This window comes from Oncorhynchus clarkii, chromosome 1, assembly GCF_045791955.1.
Source record: "Oncorhynchus clarkii lewisi isolate Uvic-CL-2024 chromosome 1, UVic_Ocla_1.0, whole genome shotgun sequence".
Taxonomy (NCBI): domain Eukaryota; kingdom Metazoa; phylum Chordata; class Actinopteri; order Salmoniformes; family Salmonidae; genus Oncorhynchus; species Oncorhynchus clarkii.
Window position 1 is genome coordinate 4,214,300 of NC_092147.1, and position 23,987 is coordinate 4,238,286.

Genomic DNA, 23,987 nt, shown 5'->3' on the forward strand with positions numbered 1-23,987 from the left:
AGCAGGTGAGTCGGGGGCTGGTAGGGGATGCAGATGGCTGTTTACAGCTGCCACACCTGATATGTGCATGATTGTGAAGTGGATCTGCTCATCAAAGAGACTAGTGGCAGTTGCTTAAATTCAACTGAACGCATCAACAAAACTGACTTTATAATCATTATAGCAGGCGCCAGCGGGTTCTTTAGATGGGTAGGGCTGAAAAAGTCGATACTATCATATAAACTGTACTACGGTATACTAAAATGATCATAAGCATCGTGACATTTTGTGATATTGCAGTATATCGTGAAACACTACAACAGGCATTAGAAACAATACGTTCCATTACACGGGTCACATTAGTTAACATCATTTAAACTAACATTCTACATTACTGTGGACATTGTTGCATCACAATACCAGGCAGCCAATGAGCTTTGGGTTTTACCAGTCAAATTGCCAGGATTAGAGGTTCCAAGCCCTTTTTATTTTCATTCTATTTCTGTGTGCTGCTGCATTGTGGGAAGTGTGTGTATGTGTGTGTGTGTGTGTGTGTGTGTGTGTGTGTGTGTGTGTGTGTCTGTGTGTGTGTGTGTGTGTGTCTGTGTGTGTGTCTGTGTGTGTGTCTGTGTGTGTGTGTGTGTGTGTGTCTTTGTCTTTCCTTTGACATGTTCCAGTCATAGCAGACCGGCAGACGGCGGTTTTTCACAGAACGAGGAACAACCTAAGAGTGACGATACAGTACGGGGAAGCCTATGACCCTCTCGTCAGGTTTCCATGGTAGCGCCTAATTCAAGGAAGCTATGTTGTTTACCTTTCAGCCGCGGTAAACTGTATCGGCACGGCTAGAATGCCGTTTGAAGACCACGTTGGAAACAAGTGTTTTAATGAAAAATAAAAAAATGTATTAAAACAAATTATATATATATATATATATTTTTTTTACCCAAATAAATTATATTAAATTCAACCAATCAGTTTCCAGGATCCAATCTGTTTTATAATAATGTCATCTTCAGTGTGGAGAAATCTAGCAGGAACCCAGGGTCTAAGGTCATTTCCAGTACAGGGGAAAGTTGGTTGTTATGACCATAGCATTAGAATGAATGTGTGGGATGATGACAGTCATTGCTGAGCAGACAGCTGAAAGACAGTGGAATCATTGCATAACACACTGACTTCCTGTAAGGTACGGACACTGACTTCCTGTAAGGTATGGACTGCATGACATGTCAAAATAAACAAACAAGGAAGCTAGGGGCCAGCCTATGGTGAGTGTATTTGTAGTATACAATAGGGAGGCAGGTAGCCTAGTGGTTAGAGTGTTGGACTAGTAACCTGAAAGGTTACTAGATCGAATCCCCGAGCCGACAAGGTAAAAATCTGTCGTTCTGGCAGTTAACCCACTGTTCCTAGACCAGTTAACCCACTGTTCCTAGACCAGTTAACCCACTGTTCCTAGACCAGTTAACCCACTGTTCCTAGACCAGTTAACCCACTGTTCCTAGGCCGTCATTGGAAATAAGAATTTGTTCTTAATGGACATGCCTAGTTAAATATTTTTATTTTTATTTTTTTAAATACTGAGTGTACAAAACATTAGGAACACCATCCTAATATTGAGTTTCACCCCCTTTTGCCCTCAGAACAGACTCAATTTGTCTGGGGAATGGACTCTATAAGGTGTTGAAAGCGTTCCACAGGGATGCTGGGCCCATGCTGACTCCAATGTTTTCTACAGTTGTGTCAAGTTGGCTGGACAATTCTTAATACACACGGGAAACTAATTTTGTCTTGCCCATTCACCCTCTGAATGGCACAAATACACAATCCATGTCTCAAGGCTTAAAAATCCTTATTTAAATCTGTCTCCTCTTCTTCATCTACACTGATTGAAGTAGATTTAACAGGTGTCATCAATAAGGTATCATACCTGGATTCACCTGGTCAGTCTACGGCAGGTGTTTCCAAACTGGGGTCGGGGGAACGCCAAATAAAAATGCGATTCACATTTTTAAATTATATAATAATTAATATATATAATATCTATTATATATTTATATAATTAATTATATTTAAAATGTAAAAAAATAAAAAATAAATCTCTTCACATTTTCAAATAGCCAATTTAGATTTGCCAACTGGTCTGTACATTTGGGTGAAGATTTTTTTTCCTCGCCCGAGTAGCCTCGTTTCACTGTCAAAAATAAAATGTAACTAACTATCTATTGTTCAGCCAAAATAACAACACAATGTCAAATACAGGAACCCACTGTTCCTAGGCCGTCATTGTAAACAAGAATGTGTTCTTAACCGACTTGTCTAGTTAAATAAAGATTAAATATATATATTTTTAAATAACCGTTTCTCTCTCGCGGGGAATTCCATTAACGGTCCATATGTAGCCAAACGTAGCTGCTGCTCATTCCGTTTACTCAAAAATTGATAAAAGGTTCAAACAAGAACACATACCAGCTCTACTGGCAGTACCAGCAGTACTACACCTGCACCTGTCGAAGACACAAGTTGTCCAATGCTAGCATCAGTAATATCATAACTGCCGTCGATAAAAGACAATACTGTGCAGCCGTCTTCATCAACCTGGCCAAGGCTTTCAACTCTGTCAATCACAACATTCTTATCGGCAGACTCAACAGCCTTGGTTTCTCAAATGACTGCCTCGCCTGGTTCACCAACTACTTCTCAGACAGAGTTCAGTGTGTCAAATCGGAGGGCCTGTTGTCCGGACCTCTGGCAGTCTCTATGGGGGTGCCACAGGGCTCAATTCTCGGGCCGACTCTCTTCTCTGTATATATCAATGATGTCGCTCTTGCTGCTGGCGATTCTCTGATCCACTTCTACACAGACGACACCATTCTGTATACTCCTGGCCCTTCTTTTGGACACTGTTAACAACCCTCCAGACGAGCTTCAATGCCATACAATTATCCTTCCGTGGCCTCCAACTGCTTTAAATACAAGTAAAACTAAATGCATGCTCTTCAACCGATCGCTGCCTGCACCTGCCCGCCCGCCCAGCATCACTACTCTGGACGGCTCTGACTTAGAATATGTGGACAACTACAAATACCTAGGTGTCTGGCTAGACTGTAAACTCTCCTTCCAGACTCACATTAAGCATCTCCAATCCTAAATTAAATATAGAATCGGCTTCCTATTTCGCAACAAAGCCTCCTTCACTATTGCCGCCAAACATACCCTCGTAAAACTGACCATCCTACCGATCCTCAACTTCAGCGATGTCATTTACAGAGTAGCCTCCAACATTCTACTCAGCAAATTGGATGTAGTCTATCACAGTGCCATCCGTTTTGTCACCAAAGCCCCATATACTACCCACCACTGCGACCTGTATGCTCTCATTCACTGGCCCTCACTACATATTTGTCACCAAAAGTATAGAAGCAAGCCCCATACGATTGTGGAGGACGTAATTCTTCCTGCTGTTACAGATATGGCTGGGACAATGCTGTGGGAAAAGGCCAAGAAAACTATACAGACACGCCTTCACCAATCAACACTGTTTCACGACACATCAGTGACGTTTTGAAAGAAGCACTGCTTCGCATTCAAGGCACTGAACACTTTTACAACATACAGAAGGTTATCAAGGGGCAAAGTATTGACAGGTTTTATTTAATTGAGAGACGAGCTCTTTACTGACCATCATTTTCACTTGTCTGACTGCTTGCATGATGACGAGTTTCTCACACGACTGGCCTATCTGGGTGATGTTTTTTCTCACCTGAATGATCTGAATCTAGGATTACAGGGACTCTCCGCAACTATATTCAATGTGCGGGACAAAATTGAGACTATGATTAAGAAGTTGGAGCCTTTCTCTGTCTGCATTAACAAGGACAACACACAGGTCTTTCCATCATTGTATGATTTTTGCAAATGAACTCAAGCTTACGGACAATGTCAAATATGATAAAGCGAAGCACCCAGTTGCTTTCCCGAAACGGACAACACAAACAACTGGATTCGTTATCCCTTTCATGCCCTGCCTCCAGTCCACTTACCGATATCTGAACAAGAGAGCCTCATCGAAATCGCTACAAGCGGTTCTGTGAAATGTTTATTTAAAATCTGGGGCTGCGCTCAGAGTATCCTGCCTTGGCAAATCGCGCTGTTAAGACACTGATGCCCTTTGCAACCACGTACCTATGTGAGAGTGGATTCTCGGCCCTCACAAGCATGAAAACTAAATACAGGCACAGACTGTGTGTGGGAAAATGATTTAAGACAGACTCTCCAATACAACATTGCAGAGTTATGTGCATCCTTTCAAGCACACCCTTCTCGTTAACTTGTGAGTTATTCACAATTTTTGATGAACAAATAAGGTTTTATATGTAAGATGGTTAAATAAAGAGCAAAATTATTGATTATTATTATATTATTATCTGTGGCCTGGTCCTATAAGAGCTTTGTCACTTCCCACGAGCCGGATTGTGAATAAAACTCACACTCATTCTTATGTTTAATAAATGTATCGTATAGTGTGTATGGCAGGCTTACAATGACGGCAAAAAAACAACATTTGAGAGTGCACTGACCCTGGTGCTAGAGGGGGTACAGCTGACCCTGGTGCTAGAGGGGGTACAGCTGACCCTGGTGCTAGAGGGAGGTAAGCAGCTGGAGGTTGAATGTTTGAAGGGGTACGGGACTATAAAACGTTTGGCAACGACTGGTCTATGGTACAGAAACAGCAGGTGTACAGTGATTTCAGGCATCCATCTGATCCTGTTGTGATGATTTGATCTGATTGATTACCTGTGATGAAGTCCTCGTAGTTTACAGCTCTCCGTAAGCATCATGGTCACCTGCACCTCAGATGCATGGTCTAACGAACGAGAGAAGAGAGTGAAAGAGAGAAGGAAGGACAAAAAAGACGAGAGACTCAAGTTTAGTCGTAGAAATACCACAGAGCATAAATCTGGGGATACGTTGCAGTTTTTAAAGAACACTCAAAACTTAAGTTTCTGAAAGCAACCCCAAGAAAAAACAGTCCGTAGATAACTGGTGTAATGAAGTCATGAACATTCCTCCTGACCAAATCAAACACAATATAATATATATATATTTTTTTTTAAAGGTCATGTCACAGTCTAACAGCCCTCTTGACAACACCATTCTATATTCTCCTAGAACAGCACCAGTCAGTGCTTTCCTGTGAGCGTTTATATCATCTTTAGTTGGAAACAGTGAGACGCTCGATTGACCCTTGCCAACCTGCACAGACGCCCAAGACCTGGGTTCTATCAGTATTTACAATCTTTCAATACATTTCCCAATTGGCTCTAGTCTGCCTGAAGTGTCAGAGGGGCGGGGTTTGAACCCTCATTCTATTGGTTCCATTGTGCCGGCTAAGTTCAATAAAGCCCAGATAAAAGTATTTGAAATGATTTTGAATACTATTCGAACCCATATCTGCAGAGGGTCGTGCTAAATCTGGGAGAGAGGGAGTGGCCCTCTTTGGAAGCAGGCATGCTTCCTGCCCTCGAGGTCTGCCGGGAGGAAGAGGAGGAGGACAAAGCAGGACCCGGGTATGGTTGGCATGGGGGTGGGCACATTGTTCATGGTCTGGTACCCACCCTAGATAAACATGGAATTGCTAGGGGAGCTAGAGGGCAAAGGTCAGCTGGGAGGGACACGTGAACCTGAGAACGTCTGTGGGAAAGAGAGACTGTGTGGACTGTGGTTTTAACTGCTTACCTCAACCTGTTCTTCAACCTGCCGCGTGCTCACTGTACGGGGCAGTGGCGCACCGCAAAACATACACTTGTGCATTGATAACATTTTCTGGCACCTTGAATCACGCAACCACCTGCCCTTTGTTGAGTTTGAGAGGAGTCAAGTGGTCAAAGAGGTGAGAACTTGCCTTACCCCCATCTAACCCTGACTCATAGCCTTGTGTTAACCTTGTGGTCTAATTTAATAGGTATGAGAGAATAGCCCAACTAAGAGCTGTTTTCTCAGCATCACCAGGAGATACAATGCAGACCACTCACATGCTGAGGAAAGAATGAGATAAGGCGATTGGTGTTTGGTGGGAAATTCAAACCATCAGCTAGTATAGAGGTAAGACAGACATAGACAGGGGAATGAATGGCTTACAGACAGTGATGAGGGAATGAATGACTGCGTACCTTTTACAGTCTTCACAAAGCACTGCTTCTCCTTGGCCGGGTCCTTCTCGTCCAACAGAACACCATGGAAAATGCGGCCAAATGTTCCTGTGAAAGAACAGCACATCTTTTATTAGAGGTAGATGCCAATATAAATGTCTCACAACTGGTGTCCCCCAGGGCCCTGTAATAGGCCCTCTCCTGTTCGCACTACTGGTGTCCCCCAGGGCCCTGTAATAGGCCCTCTCCTCTTCTCACTACTGGTGTCCCCCAGGGCCCTGTAATAGGCCCTCTCCTGTTCTCACTACTGGTGTCCCCCAGGGCCCTGTAATAGGCCCTCTCCTGTTCTCACTACTGGTGTCCCCCAGGGCCCCTTAGATAGGCCCTCTCCTGTTCTCACTACTGGTGTCCCCCAGGGCCCTGTAATTGGCCATCTCCTGTTCTCACTACTGGTGTCCCCCAGGGCTTGGTACTAGGTCCTCTTTAATGTCTCAGTACTGGTGTCCCCAGGGCCCTGTACTAGGCCCTCTCCTGTTCTCACAACTGGTGTCCCCCATGGCTTTGCACTCCACAGACTTTAGGTGTTGCCTTTACACGATCGAGAAAAAAATAATAGGCCTAGACTTGATTTAGGCTACATTACAGCACACTAAATGTTTCTGATCGGTGATAGATGAGCAAACGAATAGATGAGCTATACCACCTCTTATTTGTCCAGGCAGAGAATTAACCAAATATACAGACGGAGACTCAGGGAAACAAAAATCACATTGATTGATTAAGACGAGTTACATGTGTTTTTTTTGTCAGGAGTAGGGTACTTAGCAAAAATAATCAACTTGTATTGATGACAAAATGTTCTGGTCAGTGATAATGAATGACCCAACTAGACAAGATGATCACGAGCAGCACTCAACTCAATGTAGCTGACATTTATACAGCCTGATGTGTAGCCTAATCAATATCCAAATGGGAGATTTAGTGGAGAGAAAAATAATAATAATAATAATCTGGCATAGATTGATTTATCAAGCCGAGTTCCCACGGTTATCTCGAAGCAGCACGGTTATCTCAAAGCAGCGCGGTTATCTCGTAGCAGCGCGGCTATCTCGAAGCAGCGCGACTATCTCGAAGCAGCGCGGCTATCTCGAAGCAGCGCGGTTATCTCGAAGCAGCGCGGTTATCTCGAAGCAGCACGGTTATCTCGAAGCAGCACGGTTATCTCGAAGCAGCACGGTTATCTCGAAGCAGCACGGTTATCTCGGTTATCTCGAAGCAGCACGGTTACCTCGGTTATCTCGAAGCAGCACGGTTATCTCGAAGCAGCACGGTTATCTCAAAGCAGCACGGTTATCTTGAAGCAGCACGGTTATCTTGAAGCAGCACGGTTATCTCAAAGCAGCACGGTTATCTCAAAGCAGCACGGTTATCTCAAAGCAGCACGGTTATCTCAAAGCAGCACGGTTATCTCAAAGCAGCACGGTTATCTCGAAGCAGCACGGTTATCTCAAAGCAGCACGGTTATCTCAAAGCAGCACGGTTATCTCGAAGCAGCACGGTTATCTCGAAGCGGCACGGTTATCTCGAAGCAGCACGGTTATCTCGAAGCAGCACGGTTATCTCGAAGCAGCACGGTTATCTCGAAGCAGCACGGTTATCTCAAAGCAGCACGGTTATCTCAAAGCAGCACGGTTATCTCGAAGCAGCACGGTTATCTCGAAGCAGCACGGTTATCTCGAAGCAGCACGGTTATCTCGAAGCAGCACGGTTATCTCGAAGCAGCGCGAAACGGTGCTGAAATATACGGAATAAAAGTATTAAAAAGGCAACATGCAACAATTTCAAAGATTTTACAGAGTTACAGTACATAAGGAAATCTGTCAATTTAAATTAATGTATTAAGCTCTAATCTATGGATTTCACATGACTGGGCAGGGGTGCAGCCATGGGAGGGCATAGTCCCACTCACTGGGGAGCCAGGCCAAGCCAATTAGAATGAGTTTTTCACCCACAGGTCAAAAGAAGCCCAATGTGGAGGTCCTGGACTGGCGTGGTTACACGTGGTCTGCGGTTGTGAGACCGGTTGGAAGTACTGTCAAATTCTCTCAAATGAGAATAAGTAGTACAGTACGTCCACGATTCAATTATTTGGCAACAGCTCTGGTGGACATTCCTGCAATCAGGACACACCCTCAAAGTTGAGACATAGGCTGTACTGTGTTGTGTAACAAAACAGTTCATTTTAGAGGAGCCATATATTGTCCCCAGCACAAGGTGCACCTGTGTACTGATCATGCTGTTTAAATCAGCTTATTGATATGTCACAACTGTCATGTGGATGGATGATCGTGGCAATGACAAAATGCTCACCAAGAGGGATGGAAACAAACGTGTGCTCAATTTGAGAGAAAGAAGCATTTGTTCGTATGAAACATTTCTGGGCTATTTCCATTTGGTTTCATCAGACCAGAGAATCTTGTTTCTCATGGTCCGAGTCCTTTATGTGCCCTTTTACTGAGGAGTGGCTTCCGTCTGGCCACTCTACCATAAAGGCCTGGTCGGTTGAGTGCTGCAGAGATGGTTGTCCTTCTGGAAGGTTCTCCCATCACCACAGAGGAATTCTGGAGCTCTGTCAGAGTGATACACAGGATACACAGTATTCTCTTCTCTGTGGATACACAGATACACAGTATTCTCTTCTCTGTGGATACACAGTATTCTCTTCTCTGTGGAAGACCACTGCTTGCCTAGAAGTGAGTAACACAGTGAAGGTGTCGTCAGCGTCTCTGCACTATAAAACAATGTTTGTGTGACAAAGTTCAGACCAAAAAAGGTCTTCGCCAGGACATCACATACAGACCTTGTAATGAATGGTGTTTATTAGGAAATGGAAGTTTGTTTTCAACAATGTGTGTGTTCAACTTTCAGTTGTTTCACAACAAGGTAAAACAATAACATGGATTCATCAGGCATGAATCAGACTCCTCTTTTACGCTGCTGCTACTCTCTGTCTTTATCTATACATAGTCACTTTAATAACGGTACCTACATGTACATATTACCTCGACTAACCGACTAACACATTGACTCTGTACCGGTACCCCCTGTATATAGCCTCCACATTGACTCGGTACCGGAACCACCTGTATATAGCTTCCACATTGACTCTGTACCGGTACCACCTGTATATAGCCTCCACATTGACTCTGTACCGGTACCCCCTGTATATAGCCTCCACCTTGACTCTGTACCGGTACCCCCTGTATATAGCCTCCACATTGACTCTGTACCGGTACCCCCTGTATATAGCCTCCACAGTGACTCTGTACCGTAACACCCTGTATATAGCCCCCACATTGACTCTGTACCGTAACACCCTGTATATAGCCTCCACATTGACTCTGTACCGTAACACCCTGTATATAGCCCCCACATTGACTCTGTACCGTAATACCCTGTATATAGCCTCCACATTGACTCTGTACCGGTACCCCCTGTATATTGCCTCCACCTTGACTCTGTACCGTAATACCCTGTATAAAGTCTCCACATTGACTCTGTACCGGTACCCCCTGTATATAGCCTCCACATGGACTCTGTACTGTAACACCCTGTATATAGCCTCCACATTGACTCTGTACCGTAACACCCTGTATATAGCCTCCACATTGACTCTGTACCGGTACCCCCTGTATATCGCCTCCACATTGACTCTGTACCGGTCACCCTGTATATAGCCTCCACATTGACTCTGTACCGTAACACCCTGTATATAGCCTCCACATTGACTCTGTACCGTAATACCCTGTATATAGCCTCCACATTGACTCTGTACCGTAACACCCTGTATATAGCCTCCACATTGACTCTGTACCGTAACACCCTGTATATAGCCTCCACATTGACTCTGTACCGTAACACCCTGTATATAGCCTCCACCTTGACTCTGTACCGTAACACCCTGTATATAGCCCCCACATTGACTCTGTACCGTAATACCCTGCATATAGCCTCCACATTGACTCTGTAACGTAACACCCTGTATAAAGCCTCCACATTGACTCTGTACACCCTGTATATAGCCTCCACATTGACTCTGTACCGTAACACCCTGTATATAGCCTCCACATTGACTCTGTACCGTAACACCCTGTATATAGCCTCCACATTGACTCTGTACACCCTGTATATAGCCTCCACATTAACTCTGTACCGTAATACCCTGTATATTGCCTCCACATTGACTCTGTACCAGTACCCCCTGTATATAGCCTCCACATTGACTCTGTACCGTAACACCCTGTATATAGCCTCCACATTGACTCTGTACCGTAACACCCTCTATATAGCCTCCACATTGACTCTGTACCGTAACACCCTGTATATAGCCTCCACATTGACTCATGCCGTCCCTGGAGGGGGTGCGTCACCTGAGTGGGTTGAGTCACTGATGTCACTGATGTGGTCATCCTGTCTGGGTTGGCGCCCCCCCCCCCCCTTGGGTTGTGCCGTGGCGGAGGTCTTTGTGGGCTATACTCAGCCTTGTCTCAGGATGGTAAGTTGGTGGTTGAAGATATCCCTCTAGTGTTGTGGGGGCTGTGCTTTGGCAAAGTGGGTGGGGTTATATCCTTCCTGTTTGGCCCTGTCCGGGGGTGTCCTCGGATGGGGCCACAGTGTCTCCTGACCCCTCCTGTCTCAGCCTCCAGTATTTATGCTGCAGTAGTTTATGTGTCGGGGGGCTAGGGTCAGTTTGTTATATCTGGAGTACTTCTCCTGTCCTATTCGGTGTCCTGTGTGAATCTAAGTGTGCGTTCTCTAATTCTCTCCTTCTCTCTTTCTCTCTCTCGGAGGACCTGAGCCCTAGGACCATGCCCCAGGACTACCTGACATGATGACTCCTTGCTGTCCCCAGTCCACCTGGCTGTGCTGCTGCTCCAGTTTCAACTGACCTGAGCCATAGGACCATGCCCCAGGAATACCTGACATGATGACTCCTTGCTGTCCCCAGTCCACCTGACTGTGCTGCTGCTCCAGTTTCAACTATTCTGCCTTATTATAATTCGACCATGCTGGTCATTTATGAACATTTGAACATCTTGACCATGTTTTGTTATAATCTCCACCCGGCACAGCCAGAAGAGGACTGGCCACCCCACATAGCCTGGTTCCTCTCTAGGTTTCTTCCTAGGTTTTGGCCTTTCTAGGGAGTTTTTCCTAGCCACCGTGCTTCTACACCTGCATTGCTTGCTGTTTGGGGTTTTAGGCTGGGTTTCTGTACAGCACTTTGAGATATCAGCTGATGTACGAAGGGCTATATAAATAAATTTGATTTGATTTGATTTGTACCGTAACAGCCTGTATATAGCCTCCACATTGACTCTGTACCGCAATACCCTGTATATAGCCTCCACATTGACTCTGTACCGTAACACCCTGTATATAGCCTCCACATTGACTCTGTACCGTAACACCTTGCCACTATATACAGGGTGTTAAAATACTTAACACGTTTTTCTTCATAACTTCTTAAAGCTGTTAAGTTGTTGGTTGAGGAAGCATTTCACTGTTGTTGTATTCGGAGTGACTTATAACATTTGATCACATTTGATTATATGCCCTTCCTAACTGGCACCCTACATAGTGCAGTAACATAGGGCTCTGGTCTAAAGTAGTGCACTATGTAGGGAATAGGGCTCTGGTCTAAAGTAGTGCACTATATAGGGAATAGGGGCTCTGGTCTAAAGTAGTGCACTACATAGGGAATAGGGCTCTGGTCTAAAGTAGTACACTATATAGGGAATAGGGCTCTGGTCTAAAGTAGTGCACTATATAGGGAATAGGGCTCTGGTCTAAAGTAGTGCACTACATAGGGAATAGGGCTCTGGTCTAAAGTAGTGCACTATATAGGGAACAGGGTGTCATTTGGTACGTACAACACCTTGGCTGGTGTTAGTAGGAAACGGGAGCTGGTGGTTGGACAGTGTGTTCTGCCGTCTCTAGTTTCACAACATGTTCAGCCCATTACACCAGAAATAATGGTTTGGGTCAGAGCATTTATTCCCCTGTAGAGAACAACGGATCTAAATGGACAAGTTGTACCATTTAGCTCAACGTGTGTGTGTGTGTGTGTGTGTGTGTGTATGTGGTTCATAAAGTAGACTTATTCCAGCAGAAATTCAAAATAGATTTTTTCCCCTCACCCGTCACACACAACAAAGTGCTAACATTATTTTTAGACATTTAAGCAAATATATTGAAAATGAAATACAGAAATCTCTCATTTACATAAGTACCCCTTGAGTCAATACTTTGTCTAAGAGCTTTCCACACCTGGATTGTATAACATTTGCCCATTATTCTTCTCTAAATTCTTTAAGCTCTGCCAAATTGGCTGTTGATCATTGCTAGACAAACCTTTTTCTGGTCTTGCCATAGCTGAACAGTAACTTGGCCTCAGGAACATTCACTGTCTCCTTGGTAAACAACTCCAGTGTATAGTTGGCCATGTGTTTTAGGTTATTGTCCTGCTGAAAGGTGAATTCTTCTTCCAGAGTCTCGTGGAAAACAGACTGAACCAGGTTTTCCCTCAATGATTTTGCCTGCGCTCAACTCCATTCCATCAATTTTTTTTATCCTGATAAACTATATGCAGTCCTCAACGATTACAAGCATAGGGGCGGCAGCATAGCCAAGTGGTTAAGAGCATTCTCTCTCCTAGGCTACCCATCACTACGTATTGAGAAGAACGACCTGAGAAGTGTTAGCCTGCTGGAAGCCAAAGCCAAGGTCAAAGACATCTCCATCTCCAGACTGAGAGTCACTCTACGGGATGTCCTGCATTGGACTAGTAACCGGAAGGTTACTGTGTGTGTGTGTGTGTGTATAGCATTACCTTCGTGCAGGACGTGTGTGTGTGTATAGCATTACCTTCGTGCAGGACATGTGTGTGTGTGTATAGCATTACCTTCATGCAGGACATGTGTGTGTATAGCGTTACCTTCGTGCAGAACATGTGTGTGTGTGGTGTGTGTATAGTGTTACCTTCGTGCAGGACATGTGTGTGTGTATAGCATTACCTTCGTGCAGGACGTGTGTGTTTGTGTGTATAGCATTACCTTTGTGCAGAACGTGTGTGTGTGTGTGTGTGTGTGGTGTGTATATAGCGTTACCTTCGTTGAGGACGTGTGTGTGTATATAGCGTAACCTTCATGCAGGACATGTGTGTGTGTGTGTGGTGTGTATATAGCGTTACCTTCGTGCAGGATGTGTGTGTGTGTGTGTGTTACCTTCGTGCAGGACGTCCCGTAGAGTGACTCTCAGTCTGGAGATGGAGATGTCTTTGACCTTGGCTTTGGCTTCCAGCAGGCTAACACTTCTCAGGTCGTTCTTCTCAATACGTAGTGATGGGTAGCCTAGGAGAGAGAAATACATACATATATATATAAAGTCAGAAGGTTACATACACCTTCGCCAAATACACTTAACAGTTTTTCACAATTCCTGACATGTAATCCCAGTAAAAAAAAAAACTGTTTTAGGTCAGTTGGGATTATCACATTAATAGTAGAGATAATGATTTATTTCAGCTTTTATTTCTTTCATCACATTCCCAGTGGGTCAGAAGTTTACATACACTCAATTAGTATTTGTACTAACCATTGATAAAGACTGGTTAACCCTTGATAAAGATTGGAACAGTGAAGACAGACTGGTTAACCATTGATAAAGATTGGAACAGTGAAGACAGACTGGTTAACCATTGATTAAGACTGGAACAGTGAAGACAGACTGGTTAACCATTGATAAAGACTGGAACAGAGAAGACAGGCTGGTTAACCATTGATAAAGACAGGAACAGTGAAGACAGACTGGTTAACCATTGATAAAGACTGGTTAACCATTGATAAAGACTGGAACAGAGAAGACAGACTGGTTAACCATTGATAAAGACTGGAACAGAGAAGACAGACTGGTTAACCATTGATAAAGACTGGAACAGAGAAGACAGACTGGTTAACCATTGATAAAGACTGGTTAACCATTGATAAAGACTGGTTAACCATTGATAAAGACTGGAACAGTGAAGACAGACTGGTTAACTATTGATAAAGACTGGAACAGTGAAGACAGACTGGTTAACCAGTGATCAAGACTGGTTAACCATTGATAAAGCCTGGTTAACCATTGATAAAGACTGGAACAGAGAAGACAGACTGGTTAACCATTGATAAAGACTGGTTAACCATTGATAAAGACTGGAACAGAGAAGACAGACTGGTTAACCATTGATAAAGACTGGTTAGCCATTGATAAAGACTGGAACAGTGAATACAGACTGGTTAACCATTGATAAAGACTGGAACAGTGAAGACAGACTGGTTAACCATTGATAAAGACTGGAACAGAGAAGACAGGCTGGTTAACCATTGATAAAGACTGGAACAGTGAAGACGGACTGGTTAACCATTGATAAAGACTGGAACAGAGAAGACAGGCTGGTTAACCATTGATAAAGACAGGAACAGAGAAGACAGGCTGGTTAACCATTGATAAAGACTGGAACAGAGAAGACAGGCTGGCAAACCATTGATACAGACTGGTTAACCATTGATAAAGACTGGAACAGTGAAGACAGACTGGTTAACTATTTATAAAGACTGGTTAACCATTGATAAAGACTGGAACAGTGAAGACAGACTGGTTAACCATTGATAAAGACTGGAACAGAGAGGACAGACTGGTTAACCATTGATAAAAACTGGAACAGAGAAGACAGACTGGTTAACCATTGATAAAGACTGGTTAACCATTGATAAAGACTGGAACAGAGAAGACAGACTGGTTAACCATTGATAAAGACTGGAACAGTGAAGACAGACTGGTTAACCATTGATAAAGACTGGAACAGAGAAGACAGACTGGTTAACCATTGATAAAGACTGGTTAACCATTGATAAAGACTGGAACAGAGAAGACAGGCTGGTTAACCATTGATAAAGACTGGAACAGAGAAGACAGGCTGGTTAACCATTGATAAAGACTGGAACAGAGAAGACAGACTGGTTAACCATTGGTACAGACTGGTTAACCATTGATAAAGACTGGAACAGAGAAGACAGGCTGGTTAACCATTGATAAAGACTGGAACAGAGAAGACAGACTGGTTAACCATTGATAAAGAATGGAACAGAGAAGACAAACTGGTTAACCATTGGTACAGACTGGTTAACCATTGATAAATACTGGAACAGTGAAGACAGACTGGTTAACCATTGATAAAGAATGGAACAGAGAAGACAGGCTGGTTAACCATTGATAAAGACTGGAACAGAGAAGACAGGCTGGTTAACCATTGATAAAGACTGGAACAGAGAAGACAGGCTGGTTAACCATTGATAAAGATTGGAACAGTGAAGACAGACTGGTTAACCATTGATAAAGAATGGAACAGAGAAGACAGACTGGTTAATCATTGGTACAGACTGGTTAACCATTGATAAAGACTGGAACAGAGAAGACAGGCTGGTTAACCATTGATAAAGACTGGAACAGAGAAGACAGGCTGGTTAACCATTGGCGAAGCGAAGCGAGACTCAAACCAAAGACAGATTAAAACAGAAGGGGAGTGGGGGCCTCTCGAATGGCGCAGCGGTCTAAGGCACCGCATCACAGTGCTCGAGGCGTTATAACAGACCCGGGTTCGATTCCGGGCGTGGCCAGCAGCCGGCCGTGACCGGGAGACCCATGAGGTGGCGCACAATTGGACTATGGGAGGAATTCGGCCGGCTGGGGTGTCCTTGTCCCGTTGCGCTCTACCGACTCCTTGTGGCAGGCTGGGCGCATGCACGCTGACCACAGTCGCCAACTGAACGGCGTTTCCTCCGACACATTGATGCGGGTTAAGCATGCAGTGCGGCTTTGCAGGGTCGTGTTTAGGAGGACACACTGCTCTCGACCTTCGCCTCTCCTGAGTCAGGAGTCGCAGCGATGGTTAACCAGCCTGTAACTACCAATTGGACATCACAGAAAAACAGAAGGTGAGTTGAGCAATCAGACTGGCGTTAAAGCTACAATCAATTTTGTGTTTGAGAACAGCAGCAGAAACAAATGGGAACGCAGAAACCAATTAGACTATCATTCATCTAAATGACCAAAAAAAATGCATGGAAATATCCCAGACCGCATGTTTTAAGAACCACTAGCAAAAAAAAACCTTCACTCTAAGCAGGGACATCTGGAATTTAATTACACCAGTCCAGGACAAGCTGAACTAAGCTAAGCCCAGGGATCCATGAGGATGAAAATGTCCTGCATGCTAGAGAACATCCACCCTATTCAAATAAAGGGAACACTTAAACAACACAATGTAACTCCAAGTAACTCCATGTTGTTGTGCAAATGGAATAGACAACAGGTGAAAATTATAGGCAATTAGCAAGACACCCCCAATAAAGGAGTGGTTCTCCAGGTGGGGACCACAGACCACTTCTCAGTTCCTATGCTTCCTGGCTGATGTTTTGGTCACTTTTGAATGCTGGCGGTGCTTTCACTCTAGTGGTAGCATGAGACGGAGTCTACAACCAACACAAGTGGCTCAGGTAGTGCAGCTCATCAATGCGAGCTGTGGCAAGAAGGTTTGCTGTGTCTGTCAGCGTAGTGTCCAGAGCATGGAGGCGCTACCAGGAGACAGGCCAGTACATCAGGAGACGTGGAGGAGGCCGTAGGAGGGCAACAACCCAGCAGCAGGACCGCTACCTCCGCCTTTGTGCAAGGAGGAGCAGGAGGAGCACTGCCAGAGCCCTGCAAAATGACCTCCAGCAGGCCACAAATGTGCATGTGTCTACAAAAATGGTCAGAAACAGACTCCATGAGGGTGGTATGAGGGCCCGACGTCCACAGGTGGGTGTTGTGCTTACAGCCCAACACCGTGCAGGACGATTGGCATTTGCCAGAGAACACCAAGATTGGCAAATTTGCCACTGGCGCCCTGTGCTCTTCACAGATGAAAGCAGGTTCACACTGAGCACATTTGACAGACGTGACAGTCTGGAGACGCCGTGGAGAACGTTCTGCTGCCTGCAACATCCTCCAGCATGACCGGTTTGGCGGTGGGTCAGTCATGGTGTGGGGTGGCATTTCTTTGGGGGGCCGCAACGGCCCTCCATGTGCTCGCCAGAGGTAGCCTGACTGCCATTAGGTACCGAGATGAGATCCTCAGACCCCTTGTGAGACTATATGCTGGTGCGGTTGGCCCTGGGTTCCTCCTAATGCAAGACAAGGCTAGACCTCATGTGGCTGGAGTGTGTCAGCAGTTCCTGCAAGAGGAAGGCATTGATGCTATGGACTGGCCCGCCCGTTCCCCAGACCTGAATCCAATTGAGCACATCTGGGACATCATGTCTCGCTCCATCCACCAACGCCACGTTGCACCAAAGACTGTCCAAGAGTTGGCGGATGCTTTAGTCCAGGTCTGGGAGGAGATCCTTCAGGAGACCATCCACCACCTCATCAGGAGCATGCCCAGGCGTTGTAGGGAGGTCATACAGGCACGTGGAGGCCACACACACTACTGAGCCTCATTTTGACTTGTTTTAAGGACATTACATCAAAGTTGGATCAGCTTGTAGTGTGGTTTTCCACTTTAATTTTGAGTGTGACTCCAAATCCAGACCTCCATGGGTTGATAAATTTGATTTCCATTGATAATTTTTGTGTGATTTTGTTGTCAGCACATTCAACTATGTAAAGAAAAAAGTATTTAATAAGAATATTTCATTCATTCAGATCTAGGATGTGTTATTTTAGTGTTCCCTTTATTTTTTTGAGCAGTGTGTATATATATATATATATATATATATATATATATTAGATGACTGAAAGGGGTCGCTGTGTTGAAGCCACCCGTGCCGCCTCCCCCAACGTTGTAAAACATATTTTGGAAGCTCTAGAAATGCATTTATTAATGTCTTCAGCCATCTATTAGACACCTTCATTTACATTAAATGCGAGCTAAACATGACTGTTTGTCAATTTTGAAGCATTTATGTAATTTAAAAACACAAAAGCTTAAAAATAAAAAGTAACAGTCAGTATCTGGTGTGGCCACCAGCTGCATTAAATACTGCAGTGCATCTCCTCCTCATGGACTGCACCAGATTTGCCCGTTCTTGGTGAGAGATGTTACCCCACTCTTCCATCAAGGCACCTGCAAGTTCCCGGACATTTCTGGGGGGAATGGCCCTTGCCCTCACCCTCCAATCCAATAGGTCCCAGACGTGCTCAATGGGATTGAGATCCGGGCTCTTCGCTGGCCATTGCAGAACACTGTCTGTCTTGCAGGAAATCATGCACAGAACGAGCAGTATGGCTGGTGGCATTGTCATGCTGGAGGGTCATGTCAGGATGAGCCTGCAGGAAGGGTACCACATGAGGGAGGAGGATGTCTTCCCTGTAACGCACAGCATTGAGATTGCCTGCAATGACAACAAGCTCAGTCCGATGACGCTGTGACACACCGCCCCAGACCATGATGAACCCTCCACCTCTAAATCAATCCTGCTCCAGAGTACAGTGTAACGCTCATTCCTTCGACGATAAACGCAAATCCGACCATCACCCCTGGTGAGACAAAACCACGACTCGTCAGTGAAGAGCACTTTTTACCAGTCCTGCGACGGTGGGTTTGCGCCTATAGGCGACGTTGTTGCCGGTGATGTCTGGTGAGGACCTGCCTACAACAGGCCTACAGGCCCTGAGCCCAGCCTCTCTCAGCCTATTGAGGACAGTCTGAGGACTGATGGAGGGATTGTGCGTTCCTGGTGTAACTCGGGCAGTTGTTGTTGCCATCCTGTATCTGACCCGCATGCATGTGTGATGTTCGGATGTACCGATCCTGTGCAGGTGTTGTTACATGTGGTCTGCCACTCTGAGGACGATCAGCTGTCCGTCCTGTCTCCCTGTAGCGTTGTCTTAGGCGTCTCACAGTACGGACATTGCAATTTATTTCCCTTGCCACATCTGCAGTCCTCATGCCTCCTTGCAGCATGCCTAAAGCACATTCACGCAGATGAGCAGGGACCCTGAGCATCTTTCTTTTGGTGTTTTTCAGAGTCAGTAGAAAGGCCTCTTTAGTGTCAGAGCGTTGGACTAGCAACCGAAAGGTTGCAAGTTCGAATCCCCGACCTGACAAGGTACAAATCTGTCATTCTGCCCCTGAACAAGGCAGTTAACCCGCTGTTTCTAGGCAGTCATTGAAAATAAGAATTTGTTCTTAACTGACTTAATTCAAATTAAATTGCCTATCGTCTGTAAGCTGTTAGTGTCTAAACGACCGTTCCACAGGTGCATGTTCATTAATTGTTTATGGTTCATTGAACAAGCATGGGAAACAGTGTTTAAACCCTTTACAATGAAGATCTGTGAAGTTAATTGGATTTTTACAAATTATCTTTGAAAGACAGGGTCCTGAAAAAGGGACGTTTTTTTGTTGTTGCTGAGTTTAGAAACAAAACATAAAAGGCTCGACAGTTCATCAAGGTCATGTTAACTGACTGATGTCATCTCATAGAACACGACCTATAAGACCTCCTAAGTCTGTGTTAACCTCAGATGTTATTTTCAGATCTTTTCCCCCGTAGGGATGGCTGAACGAACCAGAGGTAACTCATTTCCTGGTTTTAGGACTACAAGTTGACGAGCTCTTTATAGGACGTTCCAACTCAACTCTGGAAGCCAGTTCCACTGTTTTTTCATTGTTCCCCTCTAATCAGGGACTGATTTAGACCTGGGACACCAGGTGGGTGATTCCCCTCTAATCAGGGACTGATTTAGACCTGGGACACCAGGTGGGTGATTCCCCTCTAATCAGGGACTGATTTAGACCTGGGACACCAGGTGGGTGATTCCCCTCTAATCAGGGACTGATTTAGACCTGGGATACCAGGTGGGTGATTCCCCTCTAATCAGGGACTGATTTAGACCTGGGACACCAGGTCAGGCTTGGTATGTGCCTTAATTATATACAGAGGCTTCAACTAATCCACAACAACACTGCCAGGGTCCTGACCAGGACCAAGAAGTCAGACCACATCGAGCTGATCCTGGCCCAACGCCACTGGCTACTGGTCAACTACAGGATCCACATCAAAATCCTCATGCTTGTATTTAAAGCCTTGAATGGACTTATATTTATTATGGATTGTGATTGCTGCCTTGGCAGCAGCTACTCTTCCTGGGGTTTATTATGGATCCCCATTAGTTCCTGCCAAGGCAGCAGCTACTCTTCCTGGGGTTTATTATGGATCCCCATTAGTTCCTGTCAAGGCAGCAGCTACTCTTCCTGGGGTTTATTATGGATCCCCATTAGTTCCTGTCAAGGCAGCAGCTACTCTTCCTGGGGTTTATTATGGATCCCCATTAGTTCCTGCCAAGGCAGCAGCTACTCTTCCTGGGGTTTATTATGGATCCCCATTAGTTCCTGCCAAGGCCGCAGCTACTCTTCCTGGGGTTTATTATGGATCCCCATTAGTTCCTACCAAGGCAGCAGCTACTCTTCCCGGGGTTTATTATGGATCCCCATTAGTTCCTGTCAAGGCAGCAGCTACTCTTCCTGGGGTTTATTATGGATCTCATAACACACTCAGGCCCCTACTCCACCACTACCACATATCTGAAATACAAAATCCATGTTATCGTGTGTGTCTGTGCCTATGTACAGTACCAGTCAAAAGTTTGATTCAAGAGTATTTATTTTTACATTTTTCTACATTGTAGAATAATAATGAAGACATCAAAACTATGAAATAACACATATGGAATCATGTAGTAACCAAAGAAGTGTTAAAACACATCAAAATACATTTTATTTGAGAGTCTGCAAATCGCCACCCTTTGCCTTGATGACAGCTTTGCACACTCTTGGCATTCTCCCAACCAGCTTCATGAGGTAGTCACCTGGAATGCATTTCAATTAACAGGTGTGCCTTGTTATGTAATTTCTTTCCTTCTTAATGCGTTGGTGTTGTGACAAGGTTGGGGGGGGGGGGACTTTGTGATTCAGGTCGATTTGCTGCAAAGAAAACACTACTAAAGGATACCAATAATAAGAAGAGACTCGCTTGGGCCAAGAAACATGAACAATGGACATTAGACTGCTGGAAATCTGTCTCATGAGTCCAAATTTGAGATTTTTGGTTCCAACCGCCATGTCTTTGTGAGACGGAGAGAAGGTGAACGGATGCTCTCTGAATGTGTGGTTCCTACCGTGAAGCATGGAGGAGGTGGTGTGATGGTGCTTTGCTGGTGACACTGTCTGTGATTTATTTAGAATTCAAGGCACACTTAACCAGCATGGCTACCAGCATGGCTAGCAGCATGGCTACCAGCATGGCCACCAGTATGGCCACCAGCATGGCCACCAGCATGGCCACCAGCATGGCTACCAGCATGGCTACCAGCATGGCCACCAGCATGGCCAGCAGCATGGCCAGCAGCATGGCCACCAGCATGGCCACCAGCATGGCCAGCAGCATGGCTACCAGCATGGCTACCAGCATGGCCACCAGCATGGCCACCAGCATGGCTACCAGCATGGCCACCAGCATGGCCACCAGCATGGCCAGCAGCATGGCCACCAGCATGGCTAGCAGCATGGCTGGCAGCATGGCTAGCAGCATGGCCACCAGCATGGCCACCAGCATGGCCACCAGCATGGCTACCAGCATGGCCAGCAGCATGGCTACCAGCATGGCCACCAGCATGGCCACCAGCATGGCTAGCAGCATGGCCACCAGCATGGCCACCAGCATGGCCAGCAGCATGGCTACCAGCATGGCCACCAGCATGGCCACCAGCATGGCCAGCAGCATGGCCACCAGCATGGCTACCAGCATGGCTAGCAGCATGGCTAGCAGCATGGCCACCAGCATGGCCACCAGCATGGCTACCAGCATGGCTACCAGCATGGCCACCAGCATGGCTACCAGCATGGCCACCAGCATGGCCACCAGCATGGCCACCAGCATGGCCAGCAGCATGGCCAGCAGCATGGCTACCAGCATGGCCACCAGCATGGCCAGCAGCATGGCCACCAGCATGGCCACCAGCATGGCCAGCAGCATGGCTACCAGCATGGCTACCAGCATGGCTACCAGCATGGCTACCAGCATGGCCACCAGCATGGCCACCAGCATGGCTACCAGCATGGCCACCAGCATGGCTACCAGCATGGCCACCAGCATGGCCAGCAGCATGGCTACCAGCATGGCCACCAGCATGGCCACCAGCATGGCTAGCAGCATGGCCACCAGCATGGCCACCAGCATGGCCAGCAGCATGGCCACCAGCATGGCCACCAGCATGGCCAGCAGCATGGCCACCAGCATGGCTACCAGCATGGCTGGCAGCATGGCTGGCAGCATGGCTAGCAGCATGGCTGGCAGCATGGCTGGCAGCATGGCTAGCAGCATGGCCACCAGCATGGCCACCAGCATGGCTACCAGCATGGCCACCAGCATGGCCACCAGCATGGCCACCAGCATGGCTACCAGCATGGCTAGCAGCATGGCTACCAGCATGGCTAGCAGCATGGCTACCAGCATGGCTACCAGCATGGCTGGCAGCATGGCTACCAGCATGGCTAGCAGCATGGCTAGCAGCATGGCCACCAGCATGGCTACCAGCATGGCCACCAGCATGGCCACCAACATGGCCACCAGCATGGCTAGCAGCATGGCTAGCAGCATGGCCACCAGCATGGCCAGCAGCATGGCTGGCAGCATGGCTGGCAGCATGGCCACCAGCATGGCCAGCAGCATGGCCACCAGCATGGCCACCAGCATGGCCAGCAGCATGGCCACCAGCATGGCTACCAGCATGGCTGGCAGCATGGCTGGCAGCATGGCTAGCAGCATGGCTGGCAGCATGGCTGGCAGCATGGCTAGCAGCATGGCCACCAGCATGGCCACCAGCATGGCTACCAGCATGGCCACCAGCATGGCCACCAGCATGGCTACCAGCATGGCTAGCAGCATGGCTACCAGCATGGCTACCAGCATGGCTGGCAGCATGGCTACCAGCATGGCTAGCAGCATGGCTAGCAGCATGGCCACCAGCATGGCCACCAGCATGGCTACCAGCATGGCCACCAGCATGGCCACCAACATGGCCACCAGCATGGCTAGCAGCATGGCTAGCAGCATGGCCACCAGCATGGCCAGCAGCATGGCTGGCAGCATGGCTGGCAGCATGGCCACCAGCATGGCCACCAGCATGGCCAGCAGCATGGCCACCAGCATGGCTACCAGCATGGCCAGCAGCATGGCTACCAGCATGGCCACCAGCATGGCCACCAGCATGGCTAGCAGCATGGCCACCAGCATGGCTAGCAGCATGGCCACCAGCATGGCCAGCAGCATGGCTACCAGCATGGCCACCAGCATGGCCACCAGCATGGCCAGCAGCATGGCCACCTGCATGGCTACCAGCATGGCTAGCAGCATGGCCAGCAGCATGGCCACCAGCATGGCCACCAGCATGGCCACCAGCATGGCTACCAGCATGGCTACCAGCATGGCCACCAGCATGGCTACCAGCATGGCCACCAGCATGGCTACCAGCATGGCCACCAGCATGGCAACCAGCATGGCCAGCAGCATGGCCACCAGCATGGCAACCAGCATGGCTACCAGCATGGCTACCAGCATGGCCACCAGCATGGCTACCAGCATGGCCACCAGCATGGCTACCAGCATGGCCACCAGCATGGCCACCAGCATGGCTACCAGCATGGCCAGCAGCATGGCTACCAGCATGGCCACCAGCATGGCCACCAGCATGGCTAGCAGCATGGCCACC

The 23,987-nt window shown here is 46.8% G+C and overlaps 1 protein-coding gene across 5 annotated transcripts in view; it reads right to left on the reverse strand.

The window, feature by feature from the left end:
* LOC139414767 (tyrosine-protein kinase RYK-like) overlaps positions 1–23,987 on the reverse strand; it is a 146,765-nt gene that overhangs the window by 14,226 nt on the left and 108,552 nt on the right. For all 5 annotated transcript variants that reach the window (XR_011634910.1, XR_011634911.1, XR_011634912.1 and 2 more), the window contains 3 exons: positions 13,421–13,546; positions 6,156–6,242; positions 4,780–4,849 (listed from right to left, as the gene is read on the reverse strand). Coding sequence is in view for 1 of the 5 variants with exons in the window: in XM_071162435.1 (XP_071018536.1) it covers positions 4,780–4,849; positions 6,156–6,242; positions 13,421–13,546 (283 nt within the window). In the remaining 4 variants the exon portion in view is untranslated. The remainder of the gene's footprint in view (positions 1–4,779; positions 4,850–6,155; positions 6,243–13,420; positions 13,547–23,987) is intronic.